General features: G+C 45.2%; 1 protein-coding gene across 1 annotated transcript; it reads right to left on the bottom strand.

Moving 5' to 3' along the window:
* Positions 1 to 4,370: 4,370 nt before the first annotated feature.
* LOC133358539 (nectin-4-like) lies at positions 4,371 to 22,533 on the bottom strand. Its single transcript, XM_061576902.1, has 7 exons — positions 22,354 to 22,533; positions 13,899 to 13,964; positions 12,729 to 12,823; positions 11,233 to 11,392; positions 9,710 to 9,842; positions 8,103 to 8,136; positions 4,371 to 6,128 (listed from the first exon to the last, which is right to left on the bottom strand). The coding sequence occupies exons 1-7, from the start codon at positions 22,403 to 22,405 to the stop codon at positions 6,108 to 6,110; spliced, it is 561 nt and encodes a 186-aa protein (XP_061432886.1). The 5' UTR covers positions 22,406 to 22,533; the 3' UTR covers positions 4,371 to 6,107.
* Positions 22,534 to 22,871: the final 338 nt, after the last annotated feature.

Raw genomic sequence — 22,871 nt, 5'->3', positions numbered from 1 at the left:
AAAATGTTTGTTTGCAACTTGTCACACGTGTGCATTCAGAAAACATGCACACAACACACCGATTCACTACTGGTGTATCCATTTTCTTAAGCGTGGCCTGCAACCTGACCGAGTGATCCATCAATTCCATCCTTAATACGCAACTCTTCAACTTCTAAAACTTTTGGTTCATATTTTCGTAAGTACCCCCCTCCCCCCACCTAATTTTATCCATCAGCGGTTACGTCACGAGACGGAAATTTTTTTTTCTCTCGCTCTCGAAAGCTCTCACCAAGCGGTACGACCCATTCGCGTTTGAAGAACGACCTGCTGAAGCGGATATTACAGAGCTACTCTCTAGAGGTTCCCCTTCCCTCCTTCAGGCGACGCACCGGTCCACGCCACACAGTAGCGGACGGCATCGTCTCGCTCAATCGACCGCGTGAAATGTTCATCGCAAGACGGCCGTGCCAATCTTTTTTTGGGGATTTTCGTAAGCCTAACATATATCAGCTCCAATTGACCGTCTCTCTGCGATCACCAGAGTAAAGCCTCACGAAAACAGTCTTGGGAAGGCATGAATATGGGGTATAAAAGCCAAAATGCAATCGGGAGTGGGGGGGGGGGATTTTTTTATTTTATTTTAAATCAAAACCACAAAAGAGATTGTGTGCACCGACACATTCTCAAGCGACTTATCAAATAAAAAGCGAACCCTTTCATTTGGACTACACAGGATGTCATTGTATTTTTTTTAACATGTGTAATGACCAAGGCCACAGACTGCTTGCCAAACACAAGCATACAATGCGAACGGACAGCCAGGAAGTCAACCAAGGCCTCCGATTGGCGCAGGAAAGTCTAAAGGGTGATTTGGTCAAGAGGCGAGATTTCAACGTAAAAGATGGGAAGCGAGGGTTGACAATCGTCGGAGGATGATGATTGGCCGAAGGGAGTGGGGGGGGGTGAGCGAAGCTTCCAGAAAGGGGGCTTCGGAGGATATAGTCGAGAGCCTTGAGATAGTACCGTGTCCGAATCAAGTGCGAACGTTTACATCATTGGAACCTCATTTGCCAGTAAAAAATATTTTAATTGGTTTTTTACCCTTCTATCTATTGCCAGATAGAAGGGTAAAAAAACAATTATCATATTTTTTACTGGCAAATGAGGTTCCAATGGTGTAAATGCTTACCCCGAGCTCTCATACTCTGATGGTGCGTTGTCTTTGAGTTGTGCGCCTATTGGCGTCATCTGGTCCAACCCATGTGAGACTAGGCTCTTAAGGAAAGCTGTCTCGGGTGTGGACCAATCAACTTCAAGGACAGTGCATATATTATCAGAGTTATGTTTTTTGTTTGCATTATGGCTGCGGGTATTGCGGTCTATGCAAACATGACTCCTTGTAAAAAGGTGTCAGTTTTGTTGCCAGATAAAAGGGTAAAAAAACAATTATCAAGTAGGAACGTGTTGTTGGCGTCACTACACATGGCAAAGAAAATCTGAGCAACTCTTCAGCGTTCCACATGAATCACAGTCATTTGAAATTGAATCGTATAGCCATTGAAAGAAAAAGTTAAATGTTAAATTATGAATACTTGATTAATTGTTAGTAAGCGGTAATTAAATGTATTTTTTGAAGTTTAAAGTATCCCTGAAAGTATATATATATTTTAAAGTATTATCCATTTCATACGCATTTGCAATTATCATATTGAGGCATGCCAGAACCATTTCACACGGCAGAAGGGTTCCCACCCCCCAAAAAAAATTCAGAATCCAGAGATTTCACAGCATCACTAATTGCGACTGACATCAAATGGACTATGCATTTATGCTTATATTGACATATAGCATCTCTAACGATCGCCGAAGAACGAGATGAAGAGCTGAAGGGAGCAGCCAGGCGGCTGAGCTGCTTCTACGAACGATATCCCAAGCTCTGCAGTTCCTCTGTATATTAAGGCATTTTCAGCCGATTGATGAGTGTTCATACGTGGGAGCCCGGAGAAAATTCAACGCGTGCCAAGGAAGGCGACACTTTCCCACGCAGAAGGGTCAGATGCAGAGGTTGCAACCGGGTACCCGATACCCGTACCCTACCCGATACCCGGGTACCCGATACCCGGGTACCCGATACCCGGCTACCCATACCCGGCCAGGTACGGGTACCCGTTTGCGACCCTGGTGCGGCCGGGTACGGGTAGGCCCGTGAGTCACTGGTGAGTCACCGTTTGTCACTCATTTCGGGTAGGGTACGGGTAGGGAACGGGTACCTGTACCCGGCCGGGTACGGGTACCCATTTGCGACCCTGGTGCGGCCGGGTACGGGTAAGGAATCAAAACCCGTTTGCGACCTCTGGTCAGATGATAAGAGCCCACAGTTTTCTGCACCATCTGGCCCTGGGAAGGCAGAGTTATGGCTTTACATTGACGCGCACGGGAAGGGCGTTTCACAACGTTTGTGCGTGCGAATCACCAACCCCTCGCACACACCTTCAGTGCTGGCTTACAACCCCACGACGTGCCAGAGCCACTAGCACTAAGCTAATGTGTCCGACAGATGCTCTCTGTCCTGAATTAATCGTGTTAAAAGTTCCGTTATCTAATTGACGAGTACATATCGAATAAAACGCTCTACTGCACCGTACGCAGAAGCGGAGACTATCGGTAGCTATACTGCATTAAAATCTTACATTGTTACGCGACGCTAATAGCAATGCTGTGCAGGAGTTTACGATAACTGCTGCTGCTGCTACGTAAGCTTTCGCGACTATGTTCTACACAGCTCTCCGACGCAAACCATAGAAGCTGCCAGCACGGGGAGAGAAACGTCTAAACGACATGCTGAACCACACGCGCTAACAAAGACACATCGATAGAGCACGCCGATTTAAATAATGATCCAGCGACATGCGAACACCACGCCGCCGTCATTCTATGCGTGGCCCAAAGCAGGCTTTGCGTTTGCCCCGAGGATGAAACCGGCTCATGACGCAAGCGCACAAGCACCGATAGAAAAACTCGCATTGGCCGCCAGCAACGCCTTGGCAGTGTCAATTTTCATTCGTGAAGTTGGTGAGGGAAATATTGGTCCATTGATTGTTTTAGTTGAGTGAACGATGACAATGAATGGGGGAAAACACCCCATCAAATGTGACGTAGACTTAGATACTTACAAGTGCCGGCATTAGAAACTGCAGTGCTCTGAGGAAGACCTAAAGTTGTCACCACGTGATCATATTTGCACAGAGTTTTAACTATATTTAGCAGCTTAACACGGAAGCTTTCGTGACCAATATAATCCATGATACAGGTTTTATGGGTTCGGTCGCGTAAATAAAAGTGTCGTTAAACCCACCATCACCCGACACAGCCAATTAGTATGATTTGTCATGTAAACAGAACTTGCCAATTCGTCGCTAGTACAGCACACCGCTTGTGTGTTGGAGATCAAAGTCACAACATTTACAATCTGGGTAACGATGTTTCACCAGTAACACAACTAGCATCATCAGGTGACAGACAAACTTGCGGAGAAATCAGATACCATATATATAGACTCAGCATTATTTTACTCAGTGGGGTCATCATCATCATCGGTTGGAAATTTCTAGCGGCAAAATACTTTATAAACCACGTGAGGCCATCAGAGGACACTGCCCATTGAACGCATCCCGTAACCTCTGCCTTATAATAGCGCCTTAAATAGCGCCTTATTTGTGGGGGGGGGGAGGTGGTGAGTGGGAATTTTAGGGCTCCCTTCACGCCAATTTTGAATACAAGCGCTTGAAAAAAAATTGTCCAGGCTCCGTTAGCCGACTAATGTAACGACTACAAAAATCCACAGGCTTAGCGACTTGACTAATATTCCACAGGCTGTCGTCAAACGAGATAAGATATAAAAAAAATAACGGCAAATACATTAACACGGCTGCCCAACAGCAGAGATAATAACATTAGGCTACCCGTTTCAAAGACGCTTCTTCACAGCGCTGGACGGAGATTGACCGACTGCAGAGTCTGAGATAGCAATTTACACTGTGGCACTCTGGACGAAAGTGTGAAATGTTGAGAACTCACCGAGACAAAGATATTCTAGAGTTGACACACCTACCTCTTAGGTTTTCTCGGTAAAGTCATGTAGGTAAAAATTAATAAAAGTAATAATAGAAATAAAATAATACAATTCTCACGACGTTTCGGAGGCAACACAAGTCTCCGTCATCAGGTGGGACCGTCACAGCTAGATTTACTGTATCAATGATGTATCAAGGATACAGATTTACTGTATCAATGATGTATCAATGACAGTAAATCTGTGATACAGTAAATCTAGCTGCGATAGTCCCACCTGATGACGGAGACTTGTGTTGCCTCCGAAAAGTCGTGAGAATTGTATTATTTTATGTTTTATTTTTATTATTTTATTATCTCCCTTCTACGTGACTTTACCGAAAGAACCAAGAAGATATTTTATTTCTACTATTACTTTAATTAATTTTAATGTTATTTTTTACCTACGTGACTTTACCAAAAAAACCTAAGAGTATGAATCCTTGCAGCCACGAAAGTTTCACATCTAGAATTGACACACCTGCCTGCACAGTTGCCATTAGCAATGGTCTACAGCACAGTCTGCGCACATTTTTAGTTTGGACATTCATAGTAGCCAAAAGATTTCGAAATGCACGATGCCGATTCTAAATATGTTAGGGAAACACCGAAAGACCCGGAGAAAAATCGACGTGACCACAACTTACTGCGGCGGAGGCGTTCTAAGAAGCTGGCTGCATTATGATCATCATCGAATCGAATCTGCAACCCGAGACCGAGACTTTAATAAAAAGACACACCACCCACCGATTTGAACGAACACGGATCCCCTGTAGCGGCACAACATGGCTCGATGGGCAACCTTGACACAAGAGTAACAAAAAAACTATGAAATATGTTAAAGCGCGTTACGTTTTTAAGGCTATTGTAAAGTAATCAACGAAGAACGTATGAAAATTTGAAAAAAGTGGAGTTTTTTTCTTCTTCAAATTTTCTTGCTGTGGATTTCACACCTGATGATGATTGCTTGTGTTCCAGTCGAAACGTCGTGTGAATTTTAATTGTTTTATATCAATATTATTTCATTATTTCCCTTCTACGTGACTTTACCGAAAGAACCAAGAATATGAATCCCTGCAGTCACGAAAGCTTTAAATCAAAACGTATGAAGTAACAACTTGAATATTCTAATCACAAGCGAAAGGCAATTTTGTATCCTCATGACAACACAGTCCCCGGGTTACAGAAGAACCGACGTACGGAAATCCGACCTTACCTAAAAGCTCGCCATGAAACACGTGAAAAAAATGTCAACATGCGGAAATGTTTTGCGTTAGTTGCGTAAGCGAAAGTAGTGCGGCGCGGTGAGGTTGCGGATGAATACCGCGGAGAGAGGAGGCGTAAAAAGGCAGGGCTGAGGCTCCCTCTGCAGCCCTGCCTTGAGAGCTTATGACCACCTGATGTTGACCCCGATGATGCAATTCCCATCTCTCCTTCTTCCTCATCTAGCAAGCAAGTCCTTCGTCATTCACAACTATTTCCGGCTACGGGATTTTATCTTGATTTTATCTTGATTTTATCTTGATTTTATCTTGATTTTATCTTGATTTTATCTTGATTTTATCTTGATTTTATCTTGATTTGGGGGGAAAATTGTTCAGTTTCGGAAGTGCAGAAAACTTGGTGTTGCGAATCGTTCTCGGAGGCCTAACCCCCCTTCCATAACCCGGGGACTGTCTGTATATAACATGTAAAGATGACACAAATAAATTAGCTTTCTCATGATAAGAGCCGATTGAGCGTTGGACACGATCACAATTATGATTCGAGACCTCGGGGGAGTCTCTTGGCGGAGCGGCTGAAGCAAGACTGATTCTGAAACCCAGTCTCGCAAAATGTAAAGTATTAAAAGACCACAAGTGGCATGGAGGCTCACAGGTTTACCGGTAGGGCAGTTTGTTGGAAACAAGACATACACACACGTAGACCACGACATGCGTGTTTGTCCATGGCCTGGTTGCGACAAACGAAGATTCAGCCAAAAGCAGCAACGACCCAGGTTTCAGTGGGGTGGTTTATGCAGTCTGGTGGCCACGCTGGGAAAAAATAAAACACAAGAGGAACACAGAGTTACACTCCATCATACATTTGAGATTTCCTTGGTCACTCAGAAAAGCCGGAGTCTCACAAATCTTTTTCAGGAGGATCCCGACAGGTTTTCGTAACGGTTGGTGGTGGGGTTGACGATGGCCGTGTAAAGTCCAATCGCTACGCAATTTCACGGTAAATTTTACGGTAAATTTTACCAAACGCGGCACATTTGCACCACCACCACCACCACGCAATGGCCTCAACCTCCTCCTCTTGCGAACGACGTCACGGGATCTTTAACGTCCGCCGTGAACCGAAGCAAGACAAGTTCAAGCTCATGTATTAGGTATAGCCCTGTGAGCCATTCGGCTCTTGAATCGGGTGCAACCGCAACAAACAAAAAACAAAAACATGAACAAGAAAACATCTTAAAGTGAATATGTGACTAAGTGCAAACAGAAAATCCAAGAAAAGACTGCAAAATATTGCAGAAAAAGCACCGTACACCAACGCTGTGTGTAAAAATCCCAGTGGGATGCAAGTCAAACAACAACAACCACAAGACAACTTAGATTAAGGCCATCAGTCTTACTCCGTACTACAACAAACAAACATAGCTAAACCAATAAACTTTTCGAAATCACCAAAATAAAGCCATGAAAGCAATTAAACAGTAATCATAGGAACTGTGACGGAATTTTCACAATAAACAACATAAACAACATGTACTACCAAAAACCCTGCAGCCATAGCTGGGCTGCACGAGTCACTCCACAACAGCAGGAGCATCAAGACGACACACAGTATAGATTTTTTTTCCACTGCAATGCACCCGCGGTATTGATCGGCGCGGCTACTGGGTTAGAGGCACGAGCCTTTTGAAACGGGTGGCGAGGGCGCCACCTCCAAAAGCAAACGTCACAGCTATTATCTGCGCCACCACATGATATTCGTACATCGAGGTGCGCTGTGGCAGTCCAGAGCGTCACTCGTGTGGTCTCACTCCACACGATAAAGCGGCGTCCCGTGCATTGATAACACTGGTCAACACACTTTTTCTGGCCTAAGGTATTCCAACGGTCTTAATGTAATTTTGGGGTGCTGATTCCAAATCTGGCATCAGTTTTTGTCTATCACATCAGGTTTTTGAGATATCAAATTTAGCATTTTCAATAAAAACTGCAGAAGAAAAATATTAAATAAATGTGGATATCTACATAAAATGATATTATAAACACACTATCCAAAAAATACAGCACCATATTTTAACACTAAAGCAGTCACTGACTCGCAACAACTTGCAATCATAAGTGACAGAGTTAATTTGGGGTAAAATCAATGAAAATGGGGTATGCCGATAGCATAAAAATGAGATGTGATAGAGCAAATCTGAGATCAGATTTGGAATCACCACCCTGAAATTAGTCTAAAACAGCTGCAAAAGTCCAGGCCAGAATTTTTTTTTTTGACCAGTGTAATCTTGTGACTGTGATTTGTTCTCAGTGCCCTTGAGACAATTTATTTACCGAAAAGTTTTCTATTTTTGTTTCACCAGCTAAGGCCTCACTGAGCTATGTAGCTCTTTTTGATAAACGAATGGACTATAAATTATCGCTCCACCAAAGTGACTTATCACGTGGAAATTCATAGCAGCCAAATACCCTAAAGGCACGTTCAGAAATGTGAGGACCCGGAGAAAAATCCACGCGACCACGGGGAGACATTCAAACTCCAAATAAACAGCAGCAGGCATCAGGGTAGGGATCGAACCCACACCCTCCTGCATACCAGGCGAGGGAACTAACATCCCCGCACACCGTGGAGCCCAACCACCGTCTTTCAGCTCCTGCAGAGGTGCCGCATGACCTATGCGGGGCCAGCAGAGTACGGCCCTGGCATGGCTTGGACGTTGCAGTGGGAAAAAATAGTGATATTAGTGTCGTGGGAGAGGAGAGCGAGGTTAGAAAGAGTTTACTTACAAGAGGTTGATTATTGTCTTCCGCCCTTCTCCCACTAGCAGAGTTGGGAAACACAAAACGTGACGTTAATAACACCGGTCAACAAGAAAAAATGTTTTTTCTGGCCTGGACTTTTGCAGCTGTTCTAGACTAATTTCAGGGTGCCGATTCCAAATCTGATCTCAGATTTGCTCTATCACATCTAATTTTTATGCTATCGGCATACCCCATTTTCATTGATTTTACCCGAAATTAACTCTGTCACTTTTGATTGCAAGTTGTTGCGAGTCAGTGACTGCTTTAGTGTTAAAATACGGTGCTGTATTTTTAGGATAGTGTGTTTATAATATCATTTTATGTAGATGTCCACATTTACTTAATATTTTTCTTCTGCAATTTTTATTGAAAATGCAATATTTGATAGCTCAAAAAACTGATGCCAGATTTGGAATCAGCACCCCAAAATTACCTTGAAACCGTTGGAATACCTTATGCCAGAAAAAGTGTATTGACCAGTGAAATCAGTCAAGCCCTGGTGTTTACTGCCGAGATTATAAGAATAAAACTGCTATTTACAGGAAATGTTTTCCTTCTCTTGCGATTGCCCCCCCCCCCCGTCCCCCCCGTATCTACGAAGGTAAAAAACTCATCCCTGCGATCGCTTGCTCGAGATAATTTGAGGCAAAGGCGCCTTACCCTGGTATAATAAAAAAAAGTTTTAGTTTAGTCTTGGAAGTGGGGGCAAATATCCACGCTTTACCCCGCCACACGCAACCTGCCCATCAACGGAACTATTAAGTACAGTAATCCCTCGTTTATTGCGGTTAATGGGGACCGGAACCCCTCGCGATAGGTGAAAATCCGCGAAGTAGGATTGGCGCCCCTAGGAATTTCGTGCTCTCATTCGGCGATCTCGCGCCGGGAACCAATCACGTGCCTTGTCCGAGTGCCCGTGGGTATGTACAAAGCATCCTGGGAAACCGTTTCTCTCGCGCATCACGATGAAACAACGCTGTTTTCCGCAATACGGCTGCCGATATGGCGGTATTATTTAGTTTTTATTTTTCGATGAATATTTTGGAAAAATCAGCGATGCACTGAGGCCGCGAAACTTGAACCGCGAAGTGGCGAGGGATTACTGTATTTCTATTTTACCAGGTAAGGAACACTGAGCTATGAGATTTTTTTTCAGAAGTAACCTAGCCAAAACTATTGCCCAATGAAGTGGCTCATCACATGGCAATGCATTGGAGCAAAATGCTCTTAGCGCATGCTTCTAAATGTGGAGGTAATAAAATATTTTAAAATACTTAAAAAAAACACACGCTTTAATGAAATGTACTGTCCGAGCTGCCCCTCCCCCTGCATCGTCAGGGTCGGGATCGAACCCACGACCCTCCTGCATACCAATGCAAGGTAGTTAACATCTCCTAGCCACCCCTTGATGATGATGAAAAACACGCAAACTCTAAATATGCAGCAGCAGGCATCGTCAGGATCGGGATCAAACTCACAACCTCCTGCAGACCAGGCGAGGTAGTTAACATCTCCCAGCCACCACGGCGCGCCCTAATCCGTCCGTGCCAGCGCACACGACACAAGACGTGCACCGAAAGTTCTTTACTTACTTTTTTTCATTCTTTTTCCAAAGGTAGGCAAACACTACTGCGGCGATTGCCGCGAATACAAAAAGAACCCCCAAAATGATGGCGCTCCAATTTGGTGTCGGCGGCTTCGGCGGCGTCGGCGGCGGTGGAGGAGCTGTGAGAAAAGGCGGAGGAATATTGAGCTCGACACGATAACAATTTCGGCCGTGATTCTCTTACTATGTTGTCCCAAAATATAAGTATATTAAATGCTAAGGTTGAGTACAGAAAAACCCCTCTCGGCGACGGTAATTGGTTCGACGAAACCGGTCGTAGATTTGGTCAAGCGAGGAAGAGGAAAGAAACATTAAAGGTTTCATTAGTTCCGATAGCATTGAAAGTTAAACATTCTCACCCAAAAAAAGTACTTTATAATATGTAAACAATGGATGTTAATAGGTAAAGATACTAACAACACCATAAACATATCATATTAAAATAGACACAGTTAATCAATGCATTGATTAATATCTAATGTACCTTCAACAGCCCGTTGCTAACAGGGGAATGGTCAGTAACAAAACACATTGGGTTCTATGGAGGCACTACACTACTATACACTACACTATACACTACAATACACTACTATACACTACACTACAACACTACTATACACTACACACTACACTATAACACTACTATACACTACTATACACTACACTATACACTACACTATACTCTACACTACTATACACTACACTATAACACTACTATACACTACACATTGGGCTCTATGGAGGCACTACACTACTATACACTACACTATACACTACACTACTATACACTACAATACACTACACTACTATACACTACACTATAACACTACTATACACTACACTACTACACACTACACTATAACACTACTATACACTACACTACTATACACTACACTACTATACACTACACTACTATACACTACTATACACTACACATTGGGCTCTATTGAGGCCCATCGTTAAGCGATTAGTCGTTAAAGAGCGGTTCTACTGTACGTGTTGTAATCCGGAGAACATGTCGCAGGTCTTCCAGAAGATGCGTTGTTTTTTAAATCCCGCTGTTGAGGGTTCACCTTCAAACCTTCATGAAGACGCCTCCAACCAACCCATTATAAAACACATTCCTGCAGAGGGAGCTGGTAGGAACGTTGGGTTGCTCGGTCAATGGCCAGGGTCAACGGCGGCGTGGCGTATTCCGCAAATATGGCCGACTGTGAGGGCGGGCACAAGCCGGCGTGAGTAGGTTAAACGTTGAGTTTTATAAGGGCACCACGGGGTGACCAGCCCCTCCCCACCCAGCCCCTCTCCACCCTTCCCACCCAGCCCCTCTCCACCCTCCCCACCCAGCCCCACCCCCTACCCAGCCCCTCTCCACCCTCCCCAACCAGCCCCTCTCCACCCTCCCCACCCAGCCCCTCTCCACCCTCCCCACCCAGCCCCTCTACACCCTCCCCACCCAGCCCCTCCCTACCCTCCCCACACAGCCCCTCCCCACCCAGCCCCACTCACCATTGACCTTGAGAGTGAAATGCATTTCTCTGGCTGCGGGCGGGAAGGTAGTCACCGAACACTTGTAATCGCCCTCGTCCGCTGGGGTGACGTTGTTGATTACAATTTCAGAAGCCTCGTCGTGCAGAACGCCCATGGTCACACGACCCAAGTAGTTGTCCTGGGCAAAACAAGGGGCGACGGGGGGGGGGTGGGGTATTGAGAGGTGGCCGGGAGACTCAGGAAGGTCCAAATACGCTGGGGCCGGCACCGTTGAGTGAATGATTGTGCAATGGTTGAAAAGGGAATAATATTAAAGTTAGTTTTTTTCTTTCAGGAGATGAAATGTGAGGTTATATCCGGGTCGTTGACGGATTAGAACTCGTCACGATGATTGGCTCTGCCGGTCCTGGTCCATAGCCAATGGGGGGAAGCCTAGGGGTGTGGCCCTGACGTGATGGAAAGGTGACAGCTGTAAGTAGAGGATTGGTTCTGCTGGCTTTAGCCACAGCCAATGGGGAGACGAGTCAGGGGCGTGGTCCCGGGAGCCTACGATGGAGTCTGGAATATTCCATAGAAGCTAACCGGGATTGGTGGAAACGTACCACGTGACCCGGGTATTAAATAGGGGTGGAGACGAACAACCCGTGGTCAGAACGGGAACGAACGGAGGAGGAGGCCACGCGAGAGCGGGGCTCCGGGTTGCCACGTGGCTGCGCATGTCTCTCTCCCTCTCTATCCCTCTCACGCTGCCTGTCAGCAGCATGAAGGAGAGCTGTAATGAAAAGTGAATAAAAGACCGGATTCCAGAAGTCGCCTCAACGACCTTTATTACAGATGTACAATCTTGTAAATCTGTAACAGTGGTGGTTACAGATTTACAAGAGGGGTAGTGTAGCTGGAATGTGATTTAAACTTCCGATGAGCTGAGATCTCGGGGACAAACCCGGGAGGTTGCAGCTGGCACCGGCCCAGTAACGAATAACTGCACAATAAATCGATACTCGGGTATACATTTGGTTGAGCAAATAATTTGATCAAATTCCATCTCTGAGAATGATTGGCCCACACCCGAGACAGCTTTCCTTAGAGCCTAGTCTCACATGGGTTGGACCAGATGACGCCAAAAGGCGCACAACTCAAAGACAATACACCATCAGAGTATGAGAGCTAGGGGTAAGCATTTACACCATTGGTACCTCATTTGCCAGTAACAAATATGATAATTGTTTTTTTTACCCCGAGCTCTCATACTCTGATGGTGCATTGTCTTTGAGTTGTGCGCCTTTTGGCGTCATCTGGTCCATCCCATGTGAGACTAGGCTCTAAGGAAAGCTGTCTCGGGTGTGGACCAATCAACTTCAAGGACAGTGCATACATTATCAGAGTTATGTTTTTTGTTTGCATTGTGACTGCAGGTATTGTGGTCTATGCAAACATGACTCCTCGTAAAAAAGGTGTCAGTTTTGTTGCCAGATAAAAAGAGTAAAAAAAACAATTATCATTTTAAATCTTACCGGGATGTATATCATGTTGTTCGGGTTGAGTATCGCCACTGTATTGTCTTTAGTCTTTGTCCACTCCATCTGCGTGAAAGTAACGTTTGCCGCTGCTGCAAAGAGCATGCCACAGACAACCACGGCAAGTTATGGACTTATCGCTCACAAGCGGATATCAATATCTGCCGCATGTTTTCTATGGATCACTGTGAGAGTATATGGGTCACTGTGCATGAGTGACTCATGCAGCCAGCTATGGCTGCAGGGTTTTGGTAGTACATGTTGTTTATGTCATTTATTGTGAAAACTCCGTCACAGTCCCTATGATCACTGTTACATTGCTTTCATGGCTTTATTTTGGCGATTTCGAAAAGTGTATTCGTTTAGCCATGTTTGTTTGTTGTAGTACGTAGTAAGACTGATGGCCTTAATCTAAGTTGTCTTGTGGTTGTTGTTGTTGTTTGACATGCATCCCACTGGGATTTTTGCACACAGCGTTGGTGTACGGTGTTTTTTCTGCAATATTTTGCTGTCTTTTCTTGGATTTTCTGTTTGCACTTAGTCACATAGTCACTTTAAGATGTTTTCTTGTTCATGTTTTTGTTTGTTGCGGTTGCACCCGATTCAATAGCCGAATGGCTCACAGGGCTACACCTAATACATTAACTTGAACTTGTGTGTGAACCCATGGGTCTCTGTGCGAGTCCAAGGGTCAATTGTGCGAGTCTATGAGCCTCCAACCCATGGGTCACTTTGCGAGCTCGTGGATTTCCTGGCGAGACTCTGGGTCCCCGTGTGAGGCTATGGATCTCTACTGTGAGTCCATAGTTGTCCAAGTCGATGGATAACTTTGCAAGTCTGAGTGTGTACATTATGGGTGTCTGTGAGTCGACGGGTCACAAACGTTAATAAAGTTACATGAATCTGGGCTCGCACACAATCATTAAAATGTGCCAAATTCCAATTTTTTTTTTTATTGGTAAACGAATAATACTTGTGGTCCAGAATGTGACAGAAAACTTAGCAAAGATTCTCCTGAAACAGTATTGTGAGACCCGGTGAGGCTTTTCCGTGTAAACAAATGTAATAATAATACTGGATTACAAGACACACTTCCAACTTTTGATTTAAACGCACACAAATGAAAACATATTATCCGGAGAAAATCGAGCGATTACGCACACGTACCAACATAGCTGCACACCATCTTTGCGGAATCTCCACTGGTGACGTTGATCATTGTCTTCGCATCGGCTGTTGAAAAACAGAAAATGTAATTGGTTTTATAAAGAGGCGTTGAATTCAAACCCTACCACCAATCCCACTGTCACCACTCGCACTAGAAGAGGTCTCCCCGGGGAATTCCACGAATGCCCTTGGCACCTCATCATTGCTGGCCTGCTTCTGCTACATCACCACCACCAACTCCGGCTTTGGTCTCCTCAGTTGACCCCTCCTTCAAGGAAAGCTCTTACAGTCTCACCACCACCACCACTTGGCATGATTACACTGGTCAACAACAAAAAAACAATTCTTTCTGGCCTGAACTTTTGCAGCTGTTTTAGACTAATTTCAGGGTGCTGATTCCAAATCTGATCCACCGCTTGGCTGATGAGAAGTGTTACCAGTGGCAGTACAGCAAGCGGGTTAATTTACATCTGTATGGGGGGGGGGGCGGTGTTTATGTTACAAGCCTTGCCAAGCCACTTCCTTCTTGCCCCCCCTCCCCCACCAGTTGCCAGAGCATTGCTCCCCTGGAGAGAAGCCCCCCCCCCTTCGCTCAGTTTCACTTCAATTACACTGGTCAACAAAAAAACGTTTTTTTCTGGCCTGGACTTTTGCAGCTGTTTTAGACTAATTTTAGGGTGCCGATTCCAAATTTGATCTCATTTTTATGCTATCGGCATACCCCATTTTCATTGATTTTACCCGAAATAACTCTGTCACTTATGATTGCAAGTTGTTGCGAGTCAGTGACTGTTTTAGTGTTAAAATATGGTGCTGTATTCTTAAGATAGTGTGTTTATAATATCATTTTATGTAGATATCCACATTAATTTAATATTTTTCTTCTGCAGTTTTTATTGAAAATGCAATATTTGATGCCAGATTTGGAATCAGCACCCCAAAATTACCTTAAAACCGTTGGAATACCTTATGCCAGAAAAAGTGTGTTGACCAGTGTTATTTTTGTATTGTTGGTTGTTGTTACTTTCTGACCCGCCCCTTCGGGACATATGTGATAAAGAGCTTCATTAGCTCATCGGATGTCTCCAGAACAAATTCAGATTCCGATTCCGATTATTAACCAGCTGATGGCGACACCAAGAGCAGATTTTAAACACAGAATCTCCGCAGTGCTGCCATGATGAACCCTTTTGAGAGACAAGAGACACGCACTGCGTGGTGTTCCTGCATAGCCAATACAAACCTCCAGGGTTCCATTCAAACATGCCTCCACACAACACATTTGACGAGGATTAAAGCCACTTTTTCAGTCTGTAATAAAAAATAAGGGAAATCTCTACGAGCCAGACATCCGGTCACTGGTCTACGTCCCCCCCGATGTGTGCCAGAAGAATTAGTCCATCACACATTTACAGGAAGCTCCTGCCAAGGCAACCATTGTCAACTCGGCGCTATCTTCACGGGAAAAAGAACTCGCAGATGCCGAGCAGGACGGTTTGGAAACAATTCTCTCGGCCCTCCCAAGGGTGCCACGGCACACCAACTTGCCGACATGGCATATCGAACTCCAAGTGAAATGGCCAATTATTTTTTACAGAAGTCAGATCGCAACGCGAGTAAAATGGTAATTTTCTTGGTTCTTTCGGTAAAGTCACGTAGAAGGGAAATAATAAAATAATAATAAAAATAATAAACATAATAAAATAATTATCACGACGTTTCGGCCACAACACCAGCAGCCGTCCTCAGGTGAAAAACAGGTCTGTCGGAAAGACAGCGTCTGAATGAACACCACCAGGCTTGGCAGCGTATATTTAAGCTGGGTTGAAAGGGGGAAGAGCGCCTAGACAAAATAATTTGCATATCAAGAGGAATTTAGCATATTTATGGGAAATGCAGATATGGGACTAGTCACTACTTGTGGAATGCGTAGGAGGTGGGCGGGGGGTTTCAAAGTCATATTATGCCCGTGCATTATGCAGGATTAGCAGCATCAAAGGGAGGGAGTAGGGTTAGCATGCGTTGTGGCCGAAACGTCGTGAGAATTATTTTATTATGTATAATTTTTTATTATTTTATTATTTCTCTTCTACGTGACTTTACCGAAAGAACAAAGAAGATGAATCCCTGCAGTCACGAACGCTTTAAATCGAAATAAAATGGTAATGTTGTGTCGTGCACCCTCCTCCACCCATTGGCAATGAAAATAAGGAAGTCACGCGAACAAAGCGCTCACATTTTGAATGCTTCGGCACACCCAGTTGGTTGGAGAGTAACCCGCACGCAATTAACAAGTAGGTGTCCACGTTTTATTGGGAGTTGCAACCAGCATCATCCAACCTGCATCATCAGTCGATGGCCAGAACCGTCAAAAATCACCCATCATCCTGGGGCCTTAAATAAGTGACGTAATTTGAGCAACTCCATCATCATAAAGTAACATTTCTTATCATTACCATCAGCACCTTTCGCCAAGGCGCTTGACAAAGCTTTCCGACCATGGTACAAAATGTCAAAATAAGGGAAGGATGGGTGGGGTAGTATGGCCGTTAGTAACCGTGTTTGTAAAAGGAATGAGATGTGGCAGCAGAGGAAGGATGTGATGGTGCCAGGGGGGTTGAAGGAGGAATGGGTTGAGTGTGATAGTGGATGAGGCTGGTAGAAGGGGGTAGCGTATCAACACATCTGGATCAAAACAAATGACTTTCGTGGCCACCGGACGAGGTAACATGAAAACACAACACGTATGCCGCTAACACATCTCTCGTTCATAAGTGAACGAGAGATGGCCAGTTTTTGGCATGCAACCCAAACCATGGGCTATATAGTAAACCAATGCAGCCCGCGCTAATTCAATGGAGCAAAAAGAAAACTACACGGACTCTCTCCTCCTGTGGCTCGCAGAGCTCGACAAAGGCATTTATAGCTCCTGAACATTTTGCGACGCGGAAAAACACCGAAAAATATTTATCAACACCACCCACGCCGATAGACTCCGTGTTTGACAACGGACATTGCGAACCCCCTGATCAAGAGAACGCGGCAGACAGAAATCCTGCTGCTTGAACACAACACTTCAGCAGTTGGTGGCCTTTTAGTGCGGCCCCTGACATGTAGCCCCTGCCCCGACAATAAACAAATGTGATCACACCCCTTGTAGGCGGTGTTATTGAACTTTTTTTACTTTACCAGGTGAGGCCCTTTTTGAGAAACGACCTGGCCACAAATGGTAACTCAACGAATTTGCTTATCATGTGGAAAATGATAACAGCCAAATATTGGAATGTTTATAAATGAGGAGGGAAAACCCGGAGGACCCGAAGAAAAATCCACGTGCCCACGGCGAGAACATGCACCTTCCAAATATACAGCAGGCGTCAGGGTCGGGATTGAGCACACGACCTCCTGCATACTAGGTGAGGTAGTTAACATCTCTTAGCCACCGTGTTAAAACATTATGGCTATAAGAATAAACACTGCTCTAGGCCATCATGAACCCTTCCAATGAATCGCCCAGCTGGAAGTTGCCTTTATTTTACCATTCAATTTTCACCACCCTCCCCAATTCTGAAAGGGAATTTTTGCAGTTATTTTTATACGCTAATTTTTATCTTACAACCGCAAGAATTGAGGAAGAAAGACTGCTAGGGTACGCTCACGTCAGAAAGAATGCCACCAAAAAGCAATAGAAATAGCATCGTAAGCAAAAGTTCATGGAGAAAGAGGTCGAAAAATACATTGTGAATAGCACGCTGCGCTACGAACCCCGAGTCCAATTCCCGCTCATATCTGAGGTTCTGGGACCCCCTAGGTCGCCTCAGCCTTAACCGAGTAGCCTTGCGCAGTGTATATACGCGAGCATTGGGGAGGCAAAGTTGGCCGTGTGTGGCGCTGTTCAAATCACCTGCTCATGCACCATGCCGGCCTTCACTAGCTGCTCACTAAGAGCACATGCCCCTAACAGTATGTTAAAGGCTATACGGAGAGGGGGGGGGGGGCACAATGACAGTGGAAAGATTTGGAAATATCAACAAAATACGGTATACGGAGGAGCACAACAAACTCCAAGGAGAGGTTATTCTTTGGGTGTGTCCCTTCCTTTGGCTAACCACTGGAAATGGTCATGACCACTGGACACGGTCTCTTTAAGCCATGGCAGGTCCTGCCCAAGCTCGCTTATTTCTTCTCACTTTATACAGCTATCGTGCTGTGACGTTCCACCTGAAGACGGAAGCTTTTGTTGCCTCCGAAACGTCGTGATTTTTTTTTCATTTTACTTTTATTAATTAAATTTTTTTACCTACGTGACTTTACCGAAAAAACCTAAGAATATTTAAGATTGCATTCAATTAGACCTGCTATTGTTTATTTTGGTGCTGCTGTAAATTTCCATGTGGTGATGAGGCCACTTCGTTAGGCTATCGTTTGTGACCAAGACACTTCTGAAAAATAAGCTAATATCTCAGTGGGGCTTTACCTGCTAAGATAAAAAAAGGTTTAATTTTATATATAAAGTGATTTGTTTACCTTTTCTATAGTGTACTTTGCACTCATTGTGTGTTTGTATTGCTTGTTGTAACATTCAGACCTGTCCCTACAGTACACCTGTGAACAAGTATAACCAGTAAAAACAAAGTTTTTCACTATAAATCCTTTATATGCGTGGCGTCTAGAGTCCTCTCGTCCTCTGGCTTGAGATGGCTGCCACCTATGGGTCAGATGATTGTCTGCAGTATTAAACAATTGGTAATTAAATATTTAATTTGTTTTCCCTAAACAATGTAAAAGCTAATATCTCAGTGGGGTTTTACCTGCTAAGATAAAAAAAGGTTTAATTTTATAAATAAAGTGATTTGTTTACTCTTTACTATAGTGTACTCTGCACTCACTGTGTGTTTGTATTGCTTGTTGTAACATTCAGACCTGCCCCTACAGTACACCTGTGAAAAAGAGCTTTTTAGCTCGCCTTTGAATATCTTTGTCGCAAGATTTGTCGAACAAATGAACAAGTTCAGAGCTGAAGAGACGGTCGCCGCCCAATGACCAGCTTTTGAGGACAGCGACTCGTACATTTTACACGGAAGCCTTCACGACAAATATTTTGATAGGCGAGTTCATTTTGGGGTTAGATCGTAAAATGTGATGTTTTTTTGTTAAAACTACGGTTTCACCCTCAACCAATCCGACCAGAGCCAATCGAATCCAGTCATGCGGTAAATGACGCAATGCCCGTTGAGTTTGTTATCAGGGAAGTTGGAAAAGCAGGCCAACATTTATAAAGTAGGCTTCTACAGGTTTCGCTGGAGATTACAAGCAGCATCATCGTGTGCTTTTAACACGAGAAAAAAACCTCGGCTCTCACGCTAAGACGCCATCCTTATGGTTTGGCTTGCTGGTGCGGCTTTACAGTCTCTCTCATTACATTGACGTGGCTATATAAATACTTAAATAACGACCGTAGCCCCCCAGAGTCATTGCTTAACAAGCTCTTGCGAAATCGGCAATCGGCGTATGCGGCGGTTGTTTCTTTACAAACGTGAAAATGCACACAAACATCATTCCTACCACCCCCCCCAACGTGTAGCAGAGGTCGCAACCGGGTACCCGATACCCATACCCATACCCTACCCGATACCCGGCTACCCGTTTGCGACCCTGGTGCGGCCGGGTACGGGTAGGCCGTGAGTCACTGGTGAGTCACCGTTTGTCACTCATTTCCCAACGTCTTTTCTCTTCTCACAATTCAAGTTCCTAGAATCAACCCACCCGCGCCTGCAACATGGCTTCATCCCAGAGGTCGCAATCGGGTACCCGATACCCGTACGGGTACAGGTACCCGTTTGCGACCCTGGTGCGGCCGGGTACGGGTAAGGAATCAAAACCCGTTTGCGACCTCTGACGTGTAGTGCGCCAGTAACCCATCGGCAGGGTGATCAACGCACCGTGGGTCGTGGAGTTGTGGTGGGAGCGGTGGTGTGGTGAGCAATGCTGCGCTACGAACCCGGCGACCCGAGTTCGATTCTCCGCTCACGGCTAACAACAGTGACGACTATCTGAACGGGTCCTGGGCCTCCCCTAGGTCGACTCGGCCTCAAATGAGTACCTGGTGCGGTGTGTAGTAAACATCGCCACTGGGGAGACAAAGGCGGCCGGGCGTGGTGCTGGCCACCCGCCCCCTCGTGTGCCGTTCCGGCCTTCATAGGTTCTCCTCGCTAACAGCACTTGCCCCGCAAGCCTGTTAAAGGCTACACGGGAGATCTTTATCTTTGTTTAACACCAACTACAACAGGTCAACTGCCAGAGAACTTTGCGGTTACAGGAAACAAAGTTAGACGATAAACGTGAACTGGATTCAAGCGCTTTGTGCGTGTGGCCTGTGCGAATCACGCTTGTGTTGCGATCGAAACGTCGTGTAATATTTTAATATTTTGTTTTATTTTTCTACCTAACGTGACTTTACCGAAAGAACCAAAGAGTATGGATTCCTGCAGTCACGAAAGCTTCAAATCAAGATCGAATCACAAGTGTTCAATTTGGAAGCTACGTAGTGGCTAGGAGAACAAGCTCTCCACACCATGGAGATGAGGATGCTCAGATGGAGCCTCGGACTCACTCGATGGGATCGTGTCAGGAACGAAGACGTTCGGAAGCGACTTGGTGTGGCCCCCATTGCGGACAAGATGCTTGAGGCAAGGCTTCGGTGGTACGGCCATGTGATGCGAAGTGAAGAGTCATCGGTGGCCAAGACTGCCGTGCGTATTGAGCCAGAGGGCCGCCGTCCACGCGGACGTCCGAAGAAGCGATGGATCGAATAAAGGAAGACATGAAGACGGTCAACGCATCCCCTGGACCGAGCCAAATGGAGAAGACAATGCCGAAAAGCGGACCCTGCGCCACAGCGGGAACAACGCTAGGAAGAAATAGTGGCTAGGAGATGTTAACTACCTCACTAAGTATACAGGAAATCGTGGCTTCGATCCTGACCCAGACGCCTGCTATACATTTGGATTAATGCGTAGTAGGGTTTTCACGACCAATATTATCCAAAAACTAGAGGGTTTTTTTGGGGTTAGATCGCGTAAATATATAAATGTGTCGTCATAAATGACGTCACGCGATTTCGGACAATTTTTGATCCCCCCCCCCTCAAATATGACGTCACAAAGCTTTGCCCCCCCCCCCTAGGTGCGTGACGTCATTTATGGACGGCCCCTTACCTTGTAAAATGTTATTCCTTTATTACCAGTGTCAGAATAAGAATAATGTCCAGGTAAATCCTAAAGCAATTGCTGAATGGAAGCCTTTCAACCCCCCCCCCTCCTCTGACACTGTAGAGGCAATTCGTGTGGCTGACTTGACCATAATTATAGATTTTAATCTTTCGTGACTGCAAGGATTCATACTCTTTGGGGTTTTTTTCGGTAAAGTTACGTAGGTAAAAATAAAGATAAATAATACAAATAATAGAAATAATAATAGAAATAAAATAATAAATCACGACGTTTCGGAGGCAACACAAGTCTCCGTTATTAATTCTAGATTTGAAGCTTCCGTGACTGCAAGGATTCAAACTCTTTGGGTTTTTTTTTCGGTAAAGTCACGTTGGTAAAACAATAAAATAAATGAAAACAACTAAATTTAATCACGTTTCGGAGGCAACACAAGCCTCCTTCATCAGGTATAAAAAGTTATTTCTGTGCCTTTTTACACCTGATGAAGGAGGCTTTGTTGTGCCTCCGAAACGTCGTGATTTAATTGAGTTGTTTTCATTTATTTTATTTATTGTTTTAACTGCGTGACTTTAACGACCATACTTCACCACGCTGGTCAAATGTGGGGTAGGGTTGTTTGAGGACTGCCAACATTACCATCGAGGGAAAAAAACTCATCATAAATCAACGCTTAATGTAGGCGTTACACTCGTAATAAAGGCGACAATATGTTATAGTAAAATGTGTTATAGTTACAGCAATAAATACACAAATCTGGACTTGAAAAACAATCTATTGTCGGTTTCAACTTCCTGTTCGGGGGTTTTCCATTTTTTTATTCACGTACGCCGCGTCAGATTTTCGTTCATCCCATCTCATTCCACGCGGAACCCCTTCCTATTTTGTGTAAATTATAGTTACAGCCATAAATACACAAATATTAACTTTTAAAAATCTACTTTCGGTTTTAACTTCCTGTTCGGGGGTTTTCCATTTTTTTATTCACGTACGCCGCGTCCGATTTTCGTTCGTCTCATCTCATTCCACGCGGAACCCCTTCCTATTTTGTGTAAATTAATGGCATATTTTTATGACAACGCGTTAAAACTTTATCATCGTCTACGGCTCACGGACGACGCCCAAAACACGCAGGCGAGCGCGCCGTCTCATAGAGCACGCAATTTCTTCGCTTTAATAGCAAACAAACGACACCGTCCGTAACGACGACGACGCGAACACGTCACCTTTCGTGAGGACGACGATCGCCGCCACCACGGCGATGAATCTGACCGACATTGTCGCCTTCTTTGCCGCTTTTTGTTCAAGAGGCGAAACGAGCGCGGAACCCTCGGAGCTTGCGGCCTTGCGTCTGAGACGCCTCACGCGGCCTTGGCCGCTTCATTGAGCCGCCCACCGATTCGCGGGCGGCGCTCCGACCAAAAAAAAGTTGGCGGATCGTTCGCACACCCACACCGCCATTGACCCCTCCCCCCCTTCAAGCCAAACCACGTCGAATCAGCAACGGGAGGAGCAATAATATAATGATGGTACTGGTAGGAACCTCCTGGTTACACCAGCCCACAGGGGATTATTGTGTCCGTCCGTCCGTCGTGCATCCAAAAATGGGAGGGGTGGGGCTGGGTGGAGAGGGGAGGGTGAGGATGGGCTGGGTGGGGAGGGGCTGGGTGGGGAGGGTGGGGAGGGGCTGGGTGGGGAGGGTGGGAAGGGTGGAGAGGGGAGGGTGGGGAGGGGCTGGGTGGAG

Source organism: Lethenteron reissneri, chromosome 62, assembly GCF_015708825.2.
Source record: "Lethenteron reissneri isolate LAM-NWPU_2019-01 chromosome 62, ASM1570882v1, whole genome shotgun sequence".
Taxonomy (NCBI): domain Eukaryota; kingdom Metazoa; phylum Chordata; class Hyperoartia; order Petromyzontiformes; family Petromyzontidae; genus Lethenteron; species Lethenteron reissneri.
This window is presented reverse-complemented; position numbering and strand designations above follow the sequence as displayed.